The sequence below is a fragment of the Rhincodon typus genome, chromosome 14 (genome assembly GCF_021869965.1).
Source record: "Rhincodon typus isolate 14 chromosome 14, sRhiTyp1.1, whole genome shotgun sequence".
Lineage (NCBI taxonomy): Eukaryota > Metazoa > Chordata > Chondrichthyes > Orectolobiformes > Rhincodontidae > Rhincodon > Rhincodon typus.
The window spans coordinates 38,038,116-38,053,262 of NC_063345.1; the positions used below are offsets into that span (position 1 = coordinate 38,038,116).

The window sequence follows — 15,147 nt, forward strand, 5'->3', positions numbered from 1 at the left end:
AGGGTCACCGAACCCGAAACGTTAACTCTGTTTTCTCCTCCACAGATGCTGCCAGACCTGTTGAGCTTTTCCAGCAACTTTGTTTTTGTTCCTGAGAGCATGATACATTTTGATTGGGATTGAAATCACTGAGAATGAAAATCATGTCGGCATTGGCTGAAGTAGTAGTGACAAAATTTTTACTGTGGCGTTAGATGGGGAGGATTTGAATCGAGATGAAATGTTGAGGAGGGGTAAATGCCAGAGGAGTAGGGGGATCAGGCTATGGTATGATTTGGTAATAAGTGCTAAACTGATAAAGTGACTGGATAAAAATCATGGAAGATATAACCAGGTGGAAAGTTTGGATAAAGGGGTCGTTGCATTCAGCTTTTGATAAATATATTGCAGAATATGGATTGCAAAACCTTGATGACAAATGAATGGATATTTCTGCAGGGAAATGTATAGAGGGGTGGTGAGGGCTGATCTTGGCAGAATCTACAGAATCAGCAGTGAGAGGAGTGAGTTGGGCAGGAAGGAGATTGATGAAATTCATTTCCAGCAAAGATGCTGGGTGGCTGTTCAGCAAGAGAATACAAAAAATATGAAAGGAGTTTCGTTGGGGTAAATAGAAAAGATATGTTTTAGTAAGAATACAACATAGAGGATGATGAGCTGAAGCCTGGAGAAGCAGCCATAGTGGACAAAAGGAACGTTGAGGGTTCAGAGGCTTAGTTATTATAAAAGTTAGGAAAACACAATAAAATCCGTGAAAGTTAATAGAAATGTTGAAAATTTTTTTCAAATATATACACTTTCAGCAGGTTAGTCAATGACTGTGCTAATCTTCCTTGTTTTATTTATCTACAGTGCAGTGTAATTGAGAGTCTGACCAGCCTGCTGATGAAATGGCTAACCTGGCATTCTGTTTGTGTAGCTGATTTGGACAGAGATATTCCCAATGTTTTACAAAGTCCACAGTGAGTATCTATAATGTAAGAAATTCCCACAAAAATGGCTGACAGTCTGACTCTTTGCTTATAGATTAACTTTAAAATGGCTTAGTATTGAATTTCCACAAACCAGAAATATCCTTGCTAATTGGATAATCATTGGAAAAGTTCATTAAGTCTGGATGACCCCAGTTTTCTGCTGACTGATCTCAGGCAGGCCAGCAGAAAACTTGTAATTCACCACAGCACATCCAGATTCTTCTTCTTGAGTTCTCTGCCTGAGTGCAGGTCTGACTTTCAGTGCTGCAATCTCTGCCATGGATTGGACAGGAAGAAGGGTCCCAAATCCACTCCTGCTGAAACATGGATTAAAACTTCTATTGTCAACATCAATCTAATCCTCCCTGGGGGCCATTCAACCAACTGGCTAGATGAGGATTGAGTTGCTGTGCCATAAACTTTCACATGTGAATTGTGGAGCTCTAGATAGTCATGGTAGAGCTACGTAATTTTTCCTTCACATCACTGAGCAGGAACCTCTCCCACATTTTTCTGCCTGTCATGAGTCTACGTTCAATGGATTTACAAGTTGGCAGTGAACCTGTTTGGTCATGTTTAGAACACAACTACTTTAGCCATAACGTCAGTCCTGGATTGGAACTTGAACCCAGAGCTTCTGACTCTGTGGAAGGGATACAGGACACAGCAGTCTGCACCACAAGAAATCCACACTAAAATTAGGGAGGGAGAAAGAACCAACTGTTTTCTCATTTTAATTGCTCTCCAACATCTTTCTAAAACTTCATACGAATGGACATTAGCTGAAGGTATATCGTGGCTTTGCTGCGAGATCTTTTGATTGAATGTTCTGTCATCTGTCAAAGTCAAAGTTCAACATGAATATTGGCCAGTGATTCTGAAATCATACCCAACCAAGCAGTTAGTGACCAAACAGGAAAAGAATTATAATGATACACCTCTGAAGGAAAGTCATTCGATTTGTACCAGATTTCTCCAAGAGCAACTCAGCTATGCCTTTTCCCCCACCTTTTCTTTGAAGCCCTGCTAATCTCTATTCCCTTCATGTAATTATTCCTTTTCCAATCACAAATTAGCCTCTTCTCGTTCTCAAACCCAACTATCAAGGAATATTTTCTCCACATCTAGTCTGTCCAGATTCCTCGTGGTTTTGAGCAACTCTAAACAAATCTCCTGCCAGTGTTCTATTCTGGATAGAGAACAACTCAGTTTAATTTATTCACATAATTGAAGTCCCTCATTCTTAGAATTTGTTTCTATATCTCTATAATGTCTTCACATCCTTTCTAAAGTGGAATGCCCAGAATTGGATGCAAGTGTCCTCCTCCTTGGAGTTCATTGTCTTCTGTGTAGTTTGTCTTCTCCAATCAAGCACAAAGGAGGAAGGAGGGGGGCAGATCCAAATTGTAGTATTGAAGCAATCTCACTGCAGAGTCAAAATTCTTTTGGATGCAAATATAAATGATTTTCAACTAATATGTTCTTTACGTAATAATTTTTAAGATTATGGAACTATCTAAGAAACAGAAAAGCAGACAGCTGAGGTAGACATCACTAATCATGTCATGGAAAAAGTGGCCAAACATTTTAAGTGGAGGACGGTCCAAGGTTTTATTGAGCAAACATTTCAGTGGAATTAATTTTGGATTCCAAGCAGACAGACAAAATAGGCTAAGTGCTACCAGTTATGTTGTAAGCTTCTTTAGTTCTGTGATTAGCAGCAAGGCAGTGACTAACTTTTTTTTGTCATACATAAGTTGAGGTGTTTTGAGCTAGGTACAGGATTTGCAAAATTGTTTGCTCACATTTCAATTACCGTGCATTCACAAAGTAACTGCATTTTTAATCTTAAATGTTTTGTTTTCCTAAATTTTCCAAGTCATTATTATTCCTCTTACAACACCACTTGAATTAGTAATTCTGTAGCTGAGAGAAAAGGGCCACAATTGTTTCTTGTAGTTGTCTCCAAATATTTCTGGAGACTATGGGATCTTTCCTTACATTTGACCCCACCCTACTGGAGAGCTTCTTTTTAATCCTATTTCAAGGTTCAGATTGTAAAATGAGTGGATTCAGACTTAACTGTTTAGCTGCCTGGCTGCTTTGTAATATTGAGCTCAGTAAACTTACACTCAACTGCACCATACTTTCCAAAGAATGTTTCAGATCTCTTTCTGTAGCTCTATAACTAGTTGGCTTTGAGTCTGTGTGAATAATAAATAAGTTGAAGAGAATATTTCTTTGAAAATTGTTTGTGCTTTCAGGAATGTTACCCTTTCTGGATTGGTGAATTCTGTTTCTGAACTTGTGGAATTTACCGCAAGAATTTCAATCGTAGCACTTCAGATGGAGGCTTACAACAGTCTGCTGTTGCATTTCATACTCAATTTCTATGAGACGGTGAGAAGAGTTGATTCATGTTTAGGAAACTATTTTTGACTGTTAGATTATTAATCAGTACAGATAAATGAAATACAACTTAAGAGGCATGCAATTTGTAATTTGAATCCTTTCCCATTCCTCCACACCTGTAAAATCTGATATATATTAGAGATCAGCTTTTTTTAAACTTGTTCATGGGGTGTTGCTGGCTGGGCCGATATTTTTTGCCCTGAAGAAGATGCTGGTGAACTGCCGTCTTCAATTGCTGCAGTTCCAGGGAGTAGGCACACCCACAAAGCTGATAGGAAGGATTTTGATCCAGTAATGACAAGGAAATAGTGATATGGATCGAAGGGTAGTTGGTGTGAGATATTGCTATTTTATGTAAATGTATTCCATTTTTTGCTTTCACAAAATAACATTTGTCGATGTTTCATCCTTAACATGTTTGCTTAACAATTCAAAGTAATTTCTTGTGCTTAAAATTAATGTCACTGAATTTGAATTATACAATGCAATTCACACGACAAAATAGAAATTTAGGGTGGAATGTGTGGCTCCCTCGAGCAACATGGACAATGGTGCAAAAGTTGGGGAAACTACAGCAAAAATGGAAAGAACAGACTGTTGACCTTGAGGGAAAAAATGCTGATTTTTTTTTCATGGGGACAGTTCATGGCTTATAGCATGATTCCACAAGTTAGGTGCTGAAGAGCCACAGCATAATTAATCCATATTTAATGAGCTGAAGCACAGAAGATTGCATGAGAGAAGTCGACAGGGGCTATGGCAGACAAGCCACCAGGAATCTCATCTGTCAAGCCACTTTGCCAACAAATAGGAAATTTTAGCCTGTGGTGTTAAATTCGGAAAAATTTTAATTAGTAACATTGATTTAAAAATGTTAGACTAATTTGTGAAACAATAAACCAGAGGCAGGAGAAGTAAAGTTGTTTTGAGTTGGATCTTTTGAAAATATTTGATAACCTCAAATTGTTATTTTTGTAAAAACCGAAAGAACTGTGGATGCTGTAAGTCAAACAAAAACAGAAATAGCTGGAAAAGTTCAGTTTTGTATTGTGATTTAAAATGGATGCAGCTGATTGGACAAGTTTAAGATAAGGAATTCAGTTGATTTGTGGTTCAAATGCTTTTTTTCTAAATTCTTAAAATGTTTGTGAGTTGTAGTGCAGTATGTAATTACTGCCACTAGATGGTACAGTTGTTTGTACACCTATCATTTGCAATCTCCAGTAAAATACACAGGTAGTCAGGTAAAAATTATAGTCTGTAGCATTTTAGAATGTTAAACACCAAAATAGACATTTGGTCCATTTAGTACGCACTGTTGTTCCACAAGTTACCTAGTCTAATTCTAGACTCACAACCACTCTTCTCACTCACTCTTTGTTCCATTTTTTCTAGCATATATTTAATTCCCTTTTAATTGAATTAAGTTGAAAGAATTACAGTGGAAAATAATCCTGCTTTCTAGATGTTATTTGTATAAAAACAAACAGTTTACAATTCTGTTTGTCATTAACTTGCATTTTGTAGTGTTGTCTGTGGTTTGGTTGGTAGCACTCTTGCCTCTGAGTAGAGGATTATGGTTCCAAACCCGCTCCGAGATTTGAACAAACAAAATCGAAATGACGCTCCATTTCAGCACGAAGAGAGGGCTGCATGATCAGAGGTACCATTAGACTGAGACCTGTTTGCTCACTCAGGTGGGGGTAAAAATCCCATTGCATTATTTTGAAGAAGTACAGGACACATATCCCCGGGTGTCCTGATCAGTGTTCATCTCTGAATCAACATTATAAATGTTTGCTTGTTATCAGTTTCTGCATGTTGAAGCTGTGCTTAAAGTTTGAACATTACAATACTTCAAAGTACTTATTTTAGCTCTAAAGCACTATAGGAAATGTGCTTGTTAGAGATGTTGTATAATTTTTTTCATTTATTCTTTTCTGGGATATGGATAGATGAAAATTTATTGGCATCCTGAATTGCCCTTGGTGGTGAGCTCCCTTAAACCCCTGAAATTTGGGTGGCAGTGCTGTTAGGGCGTTACAGGATTTTGATATGGCAACATTGAAGGAATGGTGATAAGGTTCCATGTCAGGATGGTGAGTGGCTTGGAGGGGAACTTGCAGGTGCTGGCATCTACTGCCTTTATCCTTCTAAGTGGTAGAGGTTGTGAGTTTGGAAGGTGTCGTTGAAAGAGTCTGGGTGAAGTGCTGCTGTGCATCTTGAAGGTGGTACATGGTGCTAAACACTGCTCATCATTCATAGAGAATTAAGATGTTGGATGGAGTACCAATCATGTGGACATCTTTGTCTTTATGTACTTTCTCAGTGTGTGAAAGTGACACACTGACAAAGAGGGACACGAATTTGACTGGGACAACACGTTGATAATCGCACAAACCAAGGAATGCCAAGGAATTCTTGCAGGCCTGGTATTCCAACTGGAACTCCATCAATAAAAACATTAAATTAGACCCTGTGTACAAACCACTGAGAAACAAAACCGGAAGTAATACCAACCACTCCAGAAAACCGAAGCATATAAATAACAAGCGGGACAGAACACAGATGCTTCACTGGAAGCGCACTGACGATGTTACCTAGCAGGGTGACTAAAAGTTTGCAACCAAACCCACCGGCTCAGTGAGCATGTCTACAACCTTGAATACTATCTTGTTTTGGCACAACCTACTGTTGTGAATCAACATTTTCGTATGTGACACAAATTAAAACGCGCTTGAGACCTCAGATGATGGGTATTTGCCTGGAGGACCAATTAAAGCTACGGTCAATGATGTTTTGGAACCAAATATCCGATTCCTATCTCGCAAAAAGCAAGCACAAAAAAGTCATTAAATGGTTTGTTGTCTAAGTTTTTCACTTACTATTAGTTCTGTTGTTAACTTTGCCAAACAAGTAAATGTGTCTTTGCCGAATTTTTAAAGTCCTCATATAATAGCAGGCTTTAATTAAAATTAGTAAACACGTCGACAAAAATATGACATTTTGTTGTATGTGTTAAATTCTCAGCATGCAGCCTAAAAGGATCTTGGTTAAATAAAATGTGTTCTCCACCTCTGTTCTAATCAATGATAGCCCCCAGGATGTTGATTGTGGGATATTCAATGATAATAATGCTTTGAATGCCAAATGCTGAGGGGATTGCCTGCCACTTGTGTGGCAATAATGTTATGCACCACTTATCAGTCCAAGCCTGAATGTTGTCCAGGTCTTATGGAATGTCAACACCATCTGCCTCCGTATATGAGAAGCCATGCATACTAGTGAACATTGCGCAGCGATCAGCGAACACCCCTGTGTCGGATTTTCTGCTGAAAGGAGGTCACTCATAAAGCAGCTTAAGATGGTCAAGGACACCATCTTGAGGAACTCCCACAATGATCTCCCATTTCTGAGCTGATTAAATTAAATCTTTTTTCTACTTTGGTTAGCAAGAGTGCGCAATGTACTTAATTTAAATTGTTGCACACCTCATTTAACCTTGAAAAGAAATTAAGTACTTGAAGGGAAATAAGTTACAGCTTTCTGTCAAAAGATTGGGGGTTAGAATTAATTGTTTGGCTCTACCAACTGTTACTATCTCTAATATCTTAATGTTTAATGAGAAATTCGAACACCCAGTGCTTTGGTCAAAAGAACCATGCTACAAGATCTGACATTTTTAAACATGAGGTTGAAGAAACTTGGATTGTTCTCACTGGAACGACGGAGGTTGAGGGGTGACCTGATAGAGGTCTACAAGATTATGAAGGGCATGGATAGAGTGGACAGTCAGGAGCTTTTTCTCAGGGTGGAAGAGACAGTTACTAGGGGGCATAGGTTTAAGGTGAGATGGGCAAAGTTTAAAGGTGATGTACAAGGCAAGTTTTTTTACACAGAGGGTGGTGGGTGCCTGGAATTTGCTGCCAGGGGAGATAGTGGAAGCAGATACGATAGTGACTTTTAAAGGGAGTCTGGACAAATACAGGAACAGGATGGGAATAGAGGGATATGGTCTCCAGAGGGGTAGGGGGTTTTAGTTCTGGGCAGCATTTCGGTGCGGGCTTGAAGGGTTAATGGGCCTGTTCCTGTGCTGTGATTTTCCTTCTTCTTTGTTCAAACTTTGCTTAAGTGAGCACTTCTAATGTAACACTACAGTGTACCAGGACTTCGAGTATAAATTCAGTTCCTCTTTACTTCTTGATTCCACTGAGACATCTCTTACCCCAAGATTTCATTCACTTCCTGAACCAAATCAAAAATATTATGCAGGCCAGGCAGCATCAGAATAGAGGAAAGTTAACATTTCGGGTCAGGACCCAGAAGGATCCCGACCTGAAACGTCACCTTTCCTGCTCCTCTGATGCTGCCTGGCCTGCTGTGTTCCTCCAGCTCCATGCTGTGTTATCTCTGACTCCAGCATCTACAGTTCTTAGTACCTCCAAATATGCTATGCTACAGCTTTCCGTGATTCATCTGAATTTCTCTTCAGTGTTCTAACTATTCTCCTGAGCTATGAGATTTCATGGGCAATCTACTATTAGTTTTTGGCTAAGTGACCCTCCAATTTTCTTCAAACTCCCATTACACTGAACATCTTGGCTCAAGCTTGGGACACACTGCACTTGTGCCTAGTGACTGTAGTGACTCAGGAATACCCCTGGCCTCTATTGGCCTGACTTTGGGCAGATACAAATTGTTCTCTCTCAGTTTACTTCCCGGCCAACTACCTGGGGGATGCATAACTCCCCCTGCACCTTTCCAGTTGGTAGCAGGAAAAACATATAATTTATCCCACAAATAGCTTTCCCTTTTCCAGTTCTCCAGGCAACAGAAAACGCCTTATCCTTGTCTCCAATAATAAATGTTAATTGGCTATCTCTGACTGCAATTGCTTTTCACCTTGGGAACAAAGGGCAGATTTCAGCACAACAATCCGATACTGGTACCAGCTGTATTAGTTTCAAGAGACTTAAAATCTTCCCATTGTGGACAGAGCACAGCTTGATTCCCCTCTGATGTAAATATCAGTCAACTCCCTCTTGGTAACACAATTTAAGTTATCCCTTTGATCTTTACTAATTACCAACCAGTTCTTTTTGGTCGGTCAGACTCCTGCACCGATTACGTAATTGCTTTTGATTGCTCTAAATTTAAAGGTTCAGACCCAAACTATAATTCTCTTGCAAATCAAAAAATGCAGTTCTACAGCATAATGATTGAAAGATAAGCCATACATGTATGATGGGCCAAATGACTTCTTGTTATGTTCACTTTAAACTGCATGGCTCCACAGTAATCTGAAACATACCTCTCTAGAAACAAAGTGCAAGAAACTGCAATCTACTATTCTATGAAGCTGGAGTCAGGAGAATAAAGAGTTCAGAGGTGTACATCTGGCAAATGTTATTAAGAGAGGAGATGGACTTGAGTTCAATAAGGATATATAGGTGGCTGAGGTACTTAGAGTCAGTGTAGATGAGTTAAGATGGGAAAAATTTGGGAGTTTGTTGGGATAGAATATTGGAAGGAGAGAATAGATGAGCTGAAGTTTATGGAGGTTTGCAAAATAAATTATTGGTGTGGTAGTCATGAAAGGCATACATTAATTGTATAAATTAGGTTTTGTTTTTAACTGTGCTCAACAGCTATGCCTATGCTCTTCAAAAATATCACTTGTCTTGCTTTGTTTAGGGACAATCAGTCTCTCCCATATACCACTGTTTATTATCATAACAACATTTCCAGTTAACTTTGTGGTTTTATGTGATTTCATACTCAGGTATCTGATATGTATTTGAAATACAATCTTCCCCTGGTGATTTTGCCACCTGCTGGTATAATTTATCCAGCATTATTGAGTTTGGAATCGGTGAGTCTGAATCAGCTGTGCCACATTATGTACAGGTAAGTATTTCATTTCCTAAAGCGCATCTTATTGACATATACCTCTACAAAACTGAGGCATTTAACTTCATTTGCTACATTAAACCATAAGAATGAAAGGTACCAATGTCTAAATTATTCTTTAGCCTTCGGATACTAGTGGGGCCATCTTCAAATTAACCAATGCTGTTTCTTATTCTTATGTAATTTCTTTCACTGCATATATTCCTGGTTACAGATAAGGATTTGCGGGTGGCTGGAGAAATGTACTGTTACTAATACTATTTGTTCATTTATTAGGAATAATGAGTGCATGTACATGAAATCATATTGAATCTCCCTTGGTGAGTGATGTTGGAAACAAGGATGTTACGAGCATTCAAGTCATAGAGTTGTACAATATGGAAAAAGGCCCTTTTACCCATTGTGTTTGCACTGGTCATCAAGCACCTAATATTCTTGTGTCCCATTTTCCAGCACTTGGCCATGACCTTGAATGCTATGGTATTTCAAATGTTCATCTAAACACTTCTCAAAAAATGTGATTATTCCAATCGTACCACCATTTCAGACAGTGAGCTCCAGATACCTACCATCCTTAGGGTGAAAAAAATTCTTCTTTGAATTACCCTGTAAATCACCTGCACCTTACTCTAAGTCTATGGCCCTGGTTATTGACCCCTCTGAGAAGCTACTCCTATATTCAAGTCTAGATCATTAATGTACACTTCAAACAGCAAGAGACCCAGTAGCAAATCATGCAGTATACCATTGCACTCAGGTTTACAGGTCACAAGAAATAACCGTCACCCTCTGCTTCCTTCCAATAAGCCAAATTTAGATCCAACTTATGAAATTGCCCTCAATTCCATGGGCTCTACCTTTACCAGTTTCATACTAGTGTTGTTAGGCTCACTGGCATTTGTTCCCTGATTCATCTCTACCGTGCTTCTTAAATAGTAGTATCACATTAATTGTCCTCCAGCCATGTGACACTTCTGTGCCCAGAAGAGATTAGAAAATAATGTTTGGGTCTCTGCAATTTCCCCGCTGGACTCCCAAGACCACCTCCCTTGCTTCCCACAACAGCCTGAAATACATTTCATTGGACCTTAGGGATTTATCCAATTTTAAGCTTTCTAAAACCACGAACACCATGTCTCTCTCAACTGTAAGTTGTTCAAGTGTATCACAACCCTGTCCCGGATTTCTATACTTCATCATCTTTTTCTTTAGTGAATACGGATGTAGTACCTGTTTAAAACCTCACCTAAGTCTTTTGGCTGCACCCACAGTTTGCCTCATCGGTGTCTAATGGGCCCTGTTATTTCCCTGGTTATCCTCTTGCCCTTAATACACTGAAAAAATGCCTTGGCTTTGTTTTATTATTATTTTGTTTTACCCATTAGGATTTTTCATGCCATCTCTTTGCTTTCCTAAATTCTTTTTAATGTCACTCTGTATCTCTAGAACTTTCGATGTTTTCTGTATTTACAATAGCTTCCCAATTTTTCCTTGACATCCAGGGCCTGTAGACTTGTTCATTCACTTTTCACCTTTATATGAAATTTCACTATTTCGTTTTGAAGGAGTCCCATTGCTCTGAATTAGATTTTCTTACAAGTAGCTGCTTCCAGTCCACCTTAGCCAATTCCAGTCTTGTCACATGAAAGTCAGCCTTCTCCCAATCCAAAACCTTTACCTCTAGTCCATCTTTGCCCCTTTCCATAACCATCTTAAATCTTAGAGTTAAGGTCACTCACCAAAGTGCTCTCCCCCTGATAATTCTACTATTTGCCTGGCTTTATTCTCTAAAATTAGATCCAATTCCTGAACATCTTTCTACATGCTGCCTTAAAAAGGTCTCCTAGATATGTTTTAAGAATTCCATCCCCTCTAAGCCTTTCATGTTTTGCTTACCCCATCAATATTGAGGAAGTTGAAATTCTCCATTATTACCTATTAATTTTACACTTCTCTGAAAGTTCGTTATTTGACAGCAGTAATCTCATATCTCCTTGTGTTATTCAGCACCTTCAACTCATCTGCCTTGCTTCTATGACTCCTTACTCTAAAATAAGTGCCATCCAAACTTCCTTGTGCCTTAACTGCTTCTTAAATTCGTTCAAGGAATGTGGGTGTTAGAGAATTTCTTCTAATGCACAAATAATCAGACTGCAGCTGTCAGACTTCGAGGTAAAGAGAACTTTTGATTTGTGATATCATGGAGAGTCAACGCTAACAAAGGTTAGATACCGAAGATTCTGCAGCAATGCAGAGTTATAGGATATTTATAGAGACAGACAAACAAGTCGACATGACAGATAACAGTGATCTTCTAGTCCAAAGTTCAACGTTCTCATCATCTTCCTGAGCTGCAGGCTTTCTTCTTCTGTTAATGTTTAGCTAACATGCACTTATTTCACTGACTAAGGCAAAAGTGTGATTCGGATTTACTAAGACAGCAGTTACTAAGAACTAATGCGGGTTTGAATACTTTGAGTTGACACTTTGTTTTAACGTTCTGTCTGTCACATAGTCTTTTTGCCTTTTCGATACTGACTTTTCTCGAACCTTCTACAACATGCTAATTTCTTCCACAGTGGCCATCACCGGCATTTATTGCTTTCCCTAATCACCCAAAGAGCAGTAAAGAGTCAAACACATTGCTGTGGGTTTGGGGTCAAAGGTAAGCCAGACTAGATAAGGACAGCAATTTCTTTCTCTAAAGTGAACCAGATGCATTTTTCCAATAACCGACAACAGTTTCATGGTCATCATTAGATTCTTAATTCGAAGTTTGGTGTTCAATTCAAATTCTACAATCTGCCTTGGTAGAATTCAAACCCAGGTCTCCAGAATATTACCTGGATCGCTAGATTAACAGTCCCGTGATAATTCCACCAGGTTATCACATCCACCCCGCTTGACAACACATGCTGTGTCTGCCAGATTGACTTGGCTTTTCTGTGCATCACTTCCTATTGCATCTCCACTCTTTATCCCGCTCCCCTGCCACATTAGTTTACCCCATCAAGACTAGCAAACCCACCTATAAGGAGGTTGGTCTCATTAAGGTTCAGATGCAAGCCATCAGTCTTGGACAAGTGCCACTTTCTCCAGAAATGGACCTAATGATCCAGGAATCTAAAGCTTCCACTCCAGCACGAGCACATCAGCTATGCATTCTTCTGCTCTAACCGCTATACCCTATACCCTATACTCATTAGTACATGGAACCAGGAATAACCCAGAGATTACAACCTTTAAGATGCTGCTTTTCAATCTGCCACCTAAGTCCCTAAATTCTTGTTGCAGGATCTCCTCTCTTTTTGTATATGTTGTTGACATTAATGTCAACCACAATCTCTAGCTGTTTGCCCTCCACCACCAGGATGCCCTACACCCTTTCGGTGATGTCTTGATGCTGGCCCAAGGAAGATAACACACAATCTGGGAGTCATGTTTGCAGTTGCAGAAACACCTGTCTAGACCCCTCGCAATGGAGTCTCCTTCCACTGTTGCTCTTCATTTCTTTCTGCTTTCCCATGTGTTGTTGGGTTCTGGCTGCATTTCCCAAAAGAACTGTCACACTTAGCTTTTCTGTACTAGAAAATCATGTTTTGTTGAGTGAGATGCATTCTGGTGCTGCCTGCTGCCTGGCTGCCTGCCTTCAAACTGGTGGTCACCCATTCCTTCTCGGAATACACTTCCTTATGTTGTGGATGACCACATCTAAAAATATGCATCCATGTAACTCTCAGTTTTGTTAATACATTGCATTGCCTGCAGACGTGCTTATCCAGACTCTTTTCCACCCCCCCCACCCCAATTTTATGTCAAGTGGAAAATTAAATTTCTTTACTATTAACTTTAAACTGAATAAACATTTTTTTCACCCTAACAAATCTGGTTCCTCCCCTGTGCTATAGACACGAGAAAATTATATCTCAGTAATCTGATGTCTAGTGAAAAAGACATTGCTATATAAAGTAATGCTCAGCTATTCTGCCCAAAATTGTGTCTAATTTGAACTCTGCTTTGGGTTGAATAAACCAATGACAGTGAGGCCATTAATTAAGAAGTTGAATTTGGCAATTTGTCTGTGTATTGGAGAAAAAATAAAAGCCCCTTTTTATTGTTCAGCACAACTTGCTTGAAATGTGTACGAAGGGCTCGTGTGGTGCAGTGATAATGTCATTACCTCCGGGCCAGAAGGTCTAGATTCATGTCCCACCTGCCCTCTAAACAGGTTGATTTGAAAATATCCTGAAATGAATATGATTTACTGTCAGGTTGGTGCTCGGCTGACCTAAGTTGTACTGATTCATGCTTTATTAGAATTAAGAGTAATTCTTAATGCAGCAATCTGAATAGTGACTCTACAGCTGGAATTTATCATGAGACAAGTCAGAATAGTTCTTTTAAAAAAAAATCCTTGACCTGAAACTTTAACTGTGTTTCTCTCTGCAGAGTTACTGCAAGACCTGTTGAGTAGTTCCTCCAACATTATCTGCATTTGTTTGTATTTAACAGCCTGTTTTTACGTCTAAATATTTAATTGATACTTTTGAAGTCTTTAGCAAGAGTTCCCAAGCTTCCTTGTAGCTTTCGTAACTTTTAACTGCTTTGCTTTCTTTATAACTCTCCATTTCAGTTTTAGTTTTCATTTTTGTGAACTTAAATTATTGGCTGTTTCCTTCAAAATTAGCTTTCTAGCCTCTTTTTTTCATAACATTTTAAGACTGATTGTAATTTCCCTTTTTAGGCCATACCTTTTGCTGTTACACTTTCTTCTTTGACTTTCTCATTGTTAAGTCCACTGTTGTTCTTCAGTCCCGTGCTACTTGATTCATTTTTGGTGAGCTGCTTGTTCATTCCAAAATCGAGATTTACGGAGTGCAACTTTACAAATGTCTGCCTCCCCATCCCAAAAAAATCCAGTATTCCAGAAATATCTCTTCATTCTAAGCTAATTTTAATGAATTGAAGGGGAATCAAGCCTGTATAAATTGGAGTTAAAGACTGATCAGTAGAATTATAACAATCTGATGGATAACATACTTGATAAATGTTTGGCCTTGAAAGAGGGGATGTTTTGAATGAGGAATCATCAGCCAAAACTGACAGTGTTCAAGAATAGGATAGAGCAAAAAATGAGGTGTATGACAAATGTTAGTATCAGGCTATACATAAAAAGTACAGAGAAGATATGTTTTTAAAAAAAGCACTCAGGACAAGTTGACAGTAAAGCAGTCGATTGATGGCTCGTATAAAAGGGAACATAACATCCTTTGGCTCATAGACAATAAAAGTTGCCAGAGGAGTGATTAGTTGATTGGGAACCAAAATGGGAATATATGGTAGGAAGTAGAAGGCATGGATAATGCGTTAAATGAGTACTTGACATTGGTGTTTATTAAGAAAGAGGGCATTGCCAAAGTGAGGTTTCCACAATACTGGATGGAATAAAAACAGTTAAAAGACAAAGAAATAGAAAGTCTAGCAGTGCTTAATGGTTATGTTACCTAGTCAAGATGGAGTGCATCATAATTGCTAAAAGAAATTAAAGAATAAATTATAGAGATGTTGGCTACAACCTTCCCAGTCATGCTTGGATAGAGGAGTGCTGCCAGTGGACTGGAGAACCACAAATATTGTACCCTGCTGCAACAAATGAGAGATGGATAAACCTGGCAATTTCACACCGGTATGATAATTGTCAATGGTGGAGAAGCTTTTTAAAAAAAAATCTTTTGGGAGAAAATTAATCCTCCACTTGGACAAGCAGGAACTGATACATGAAAGCCAGCACAATTTTGTCAAAGATAACAGGGTGTAGAGCTGGATGAACACAGCAGGCCGAGCAGGAAAG

At 39.0% G+C, this 15,147-nt stretch overlaps 1 protein-coding gene across 1 annotated transcript in view; it reads left to right on the top strand.

Moving 5' to 3' along the window:
• The window catches only part of cenpi (centromere protein I), an 86,371-nt gene that overhangs the window by 56,527 nt on the left and 14,697 nt on the right, over nt 1–15,147 (top strand). Inside the window, exons 13-15 of the mRNA XM_048605311.1 lie at nt 853–962; nt 3,239–3,374; nt 9,169–9,293. Of these exons, the coding sequence (XP_048461268.1) occupies nt 853–962; nt 3,239–3,374; nt 9,169–9,293 (371 nt within the window). The remainder of the gene's footprint in view (nt 1–852; nt 963–3,238; nt 3,375–9,168; nt 9,294–15,147) is intronic.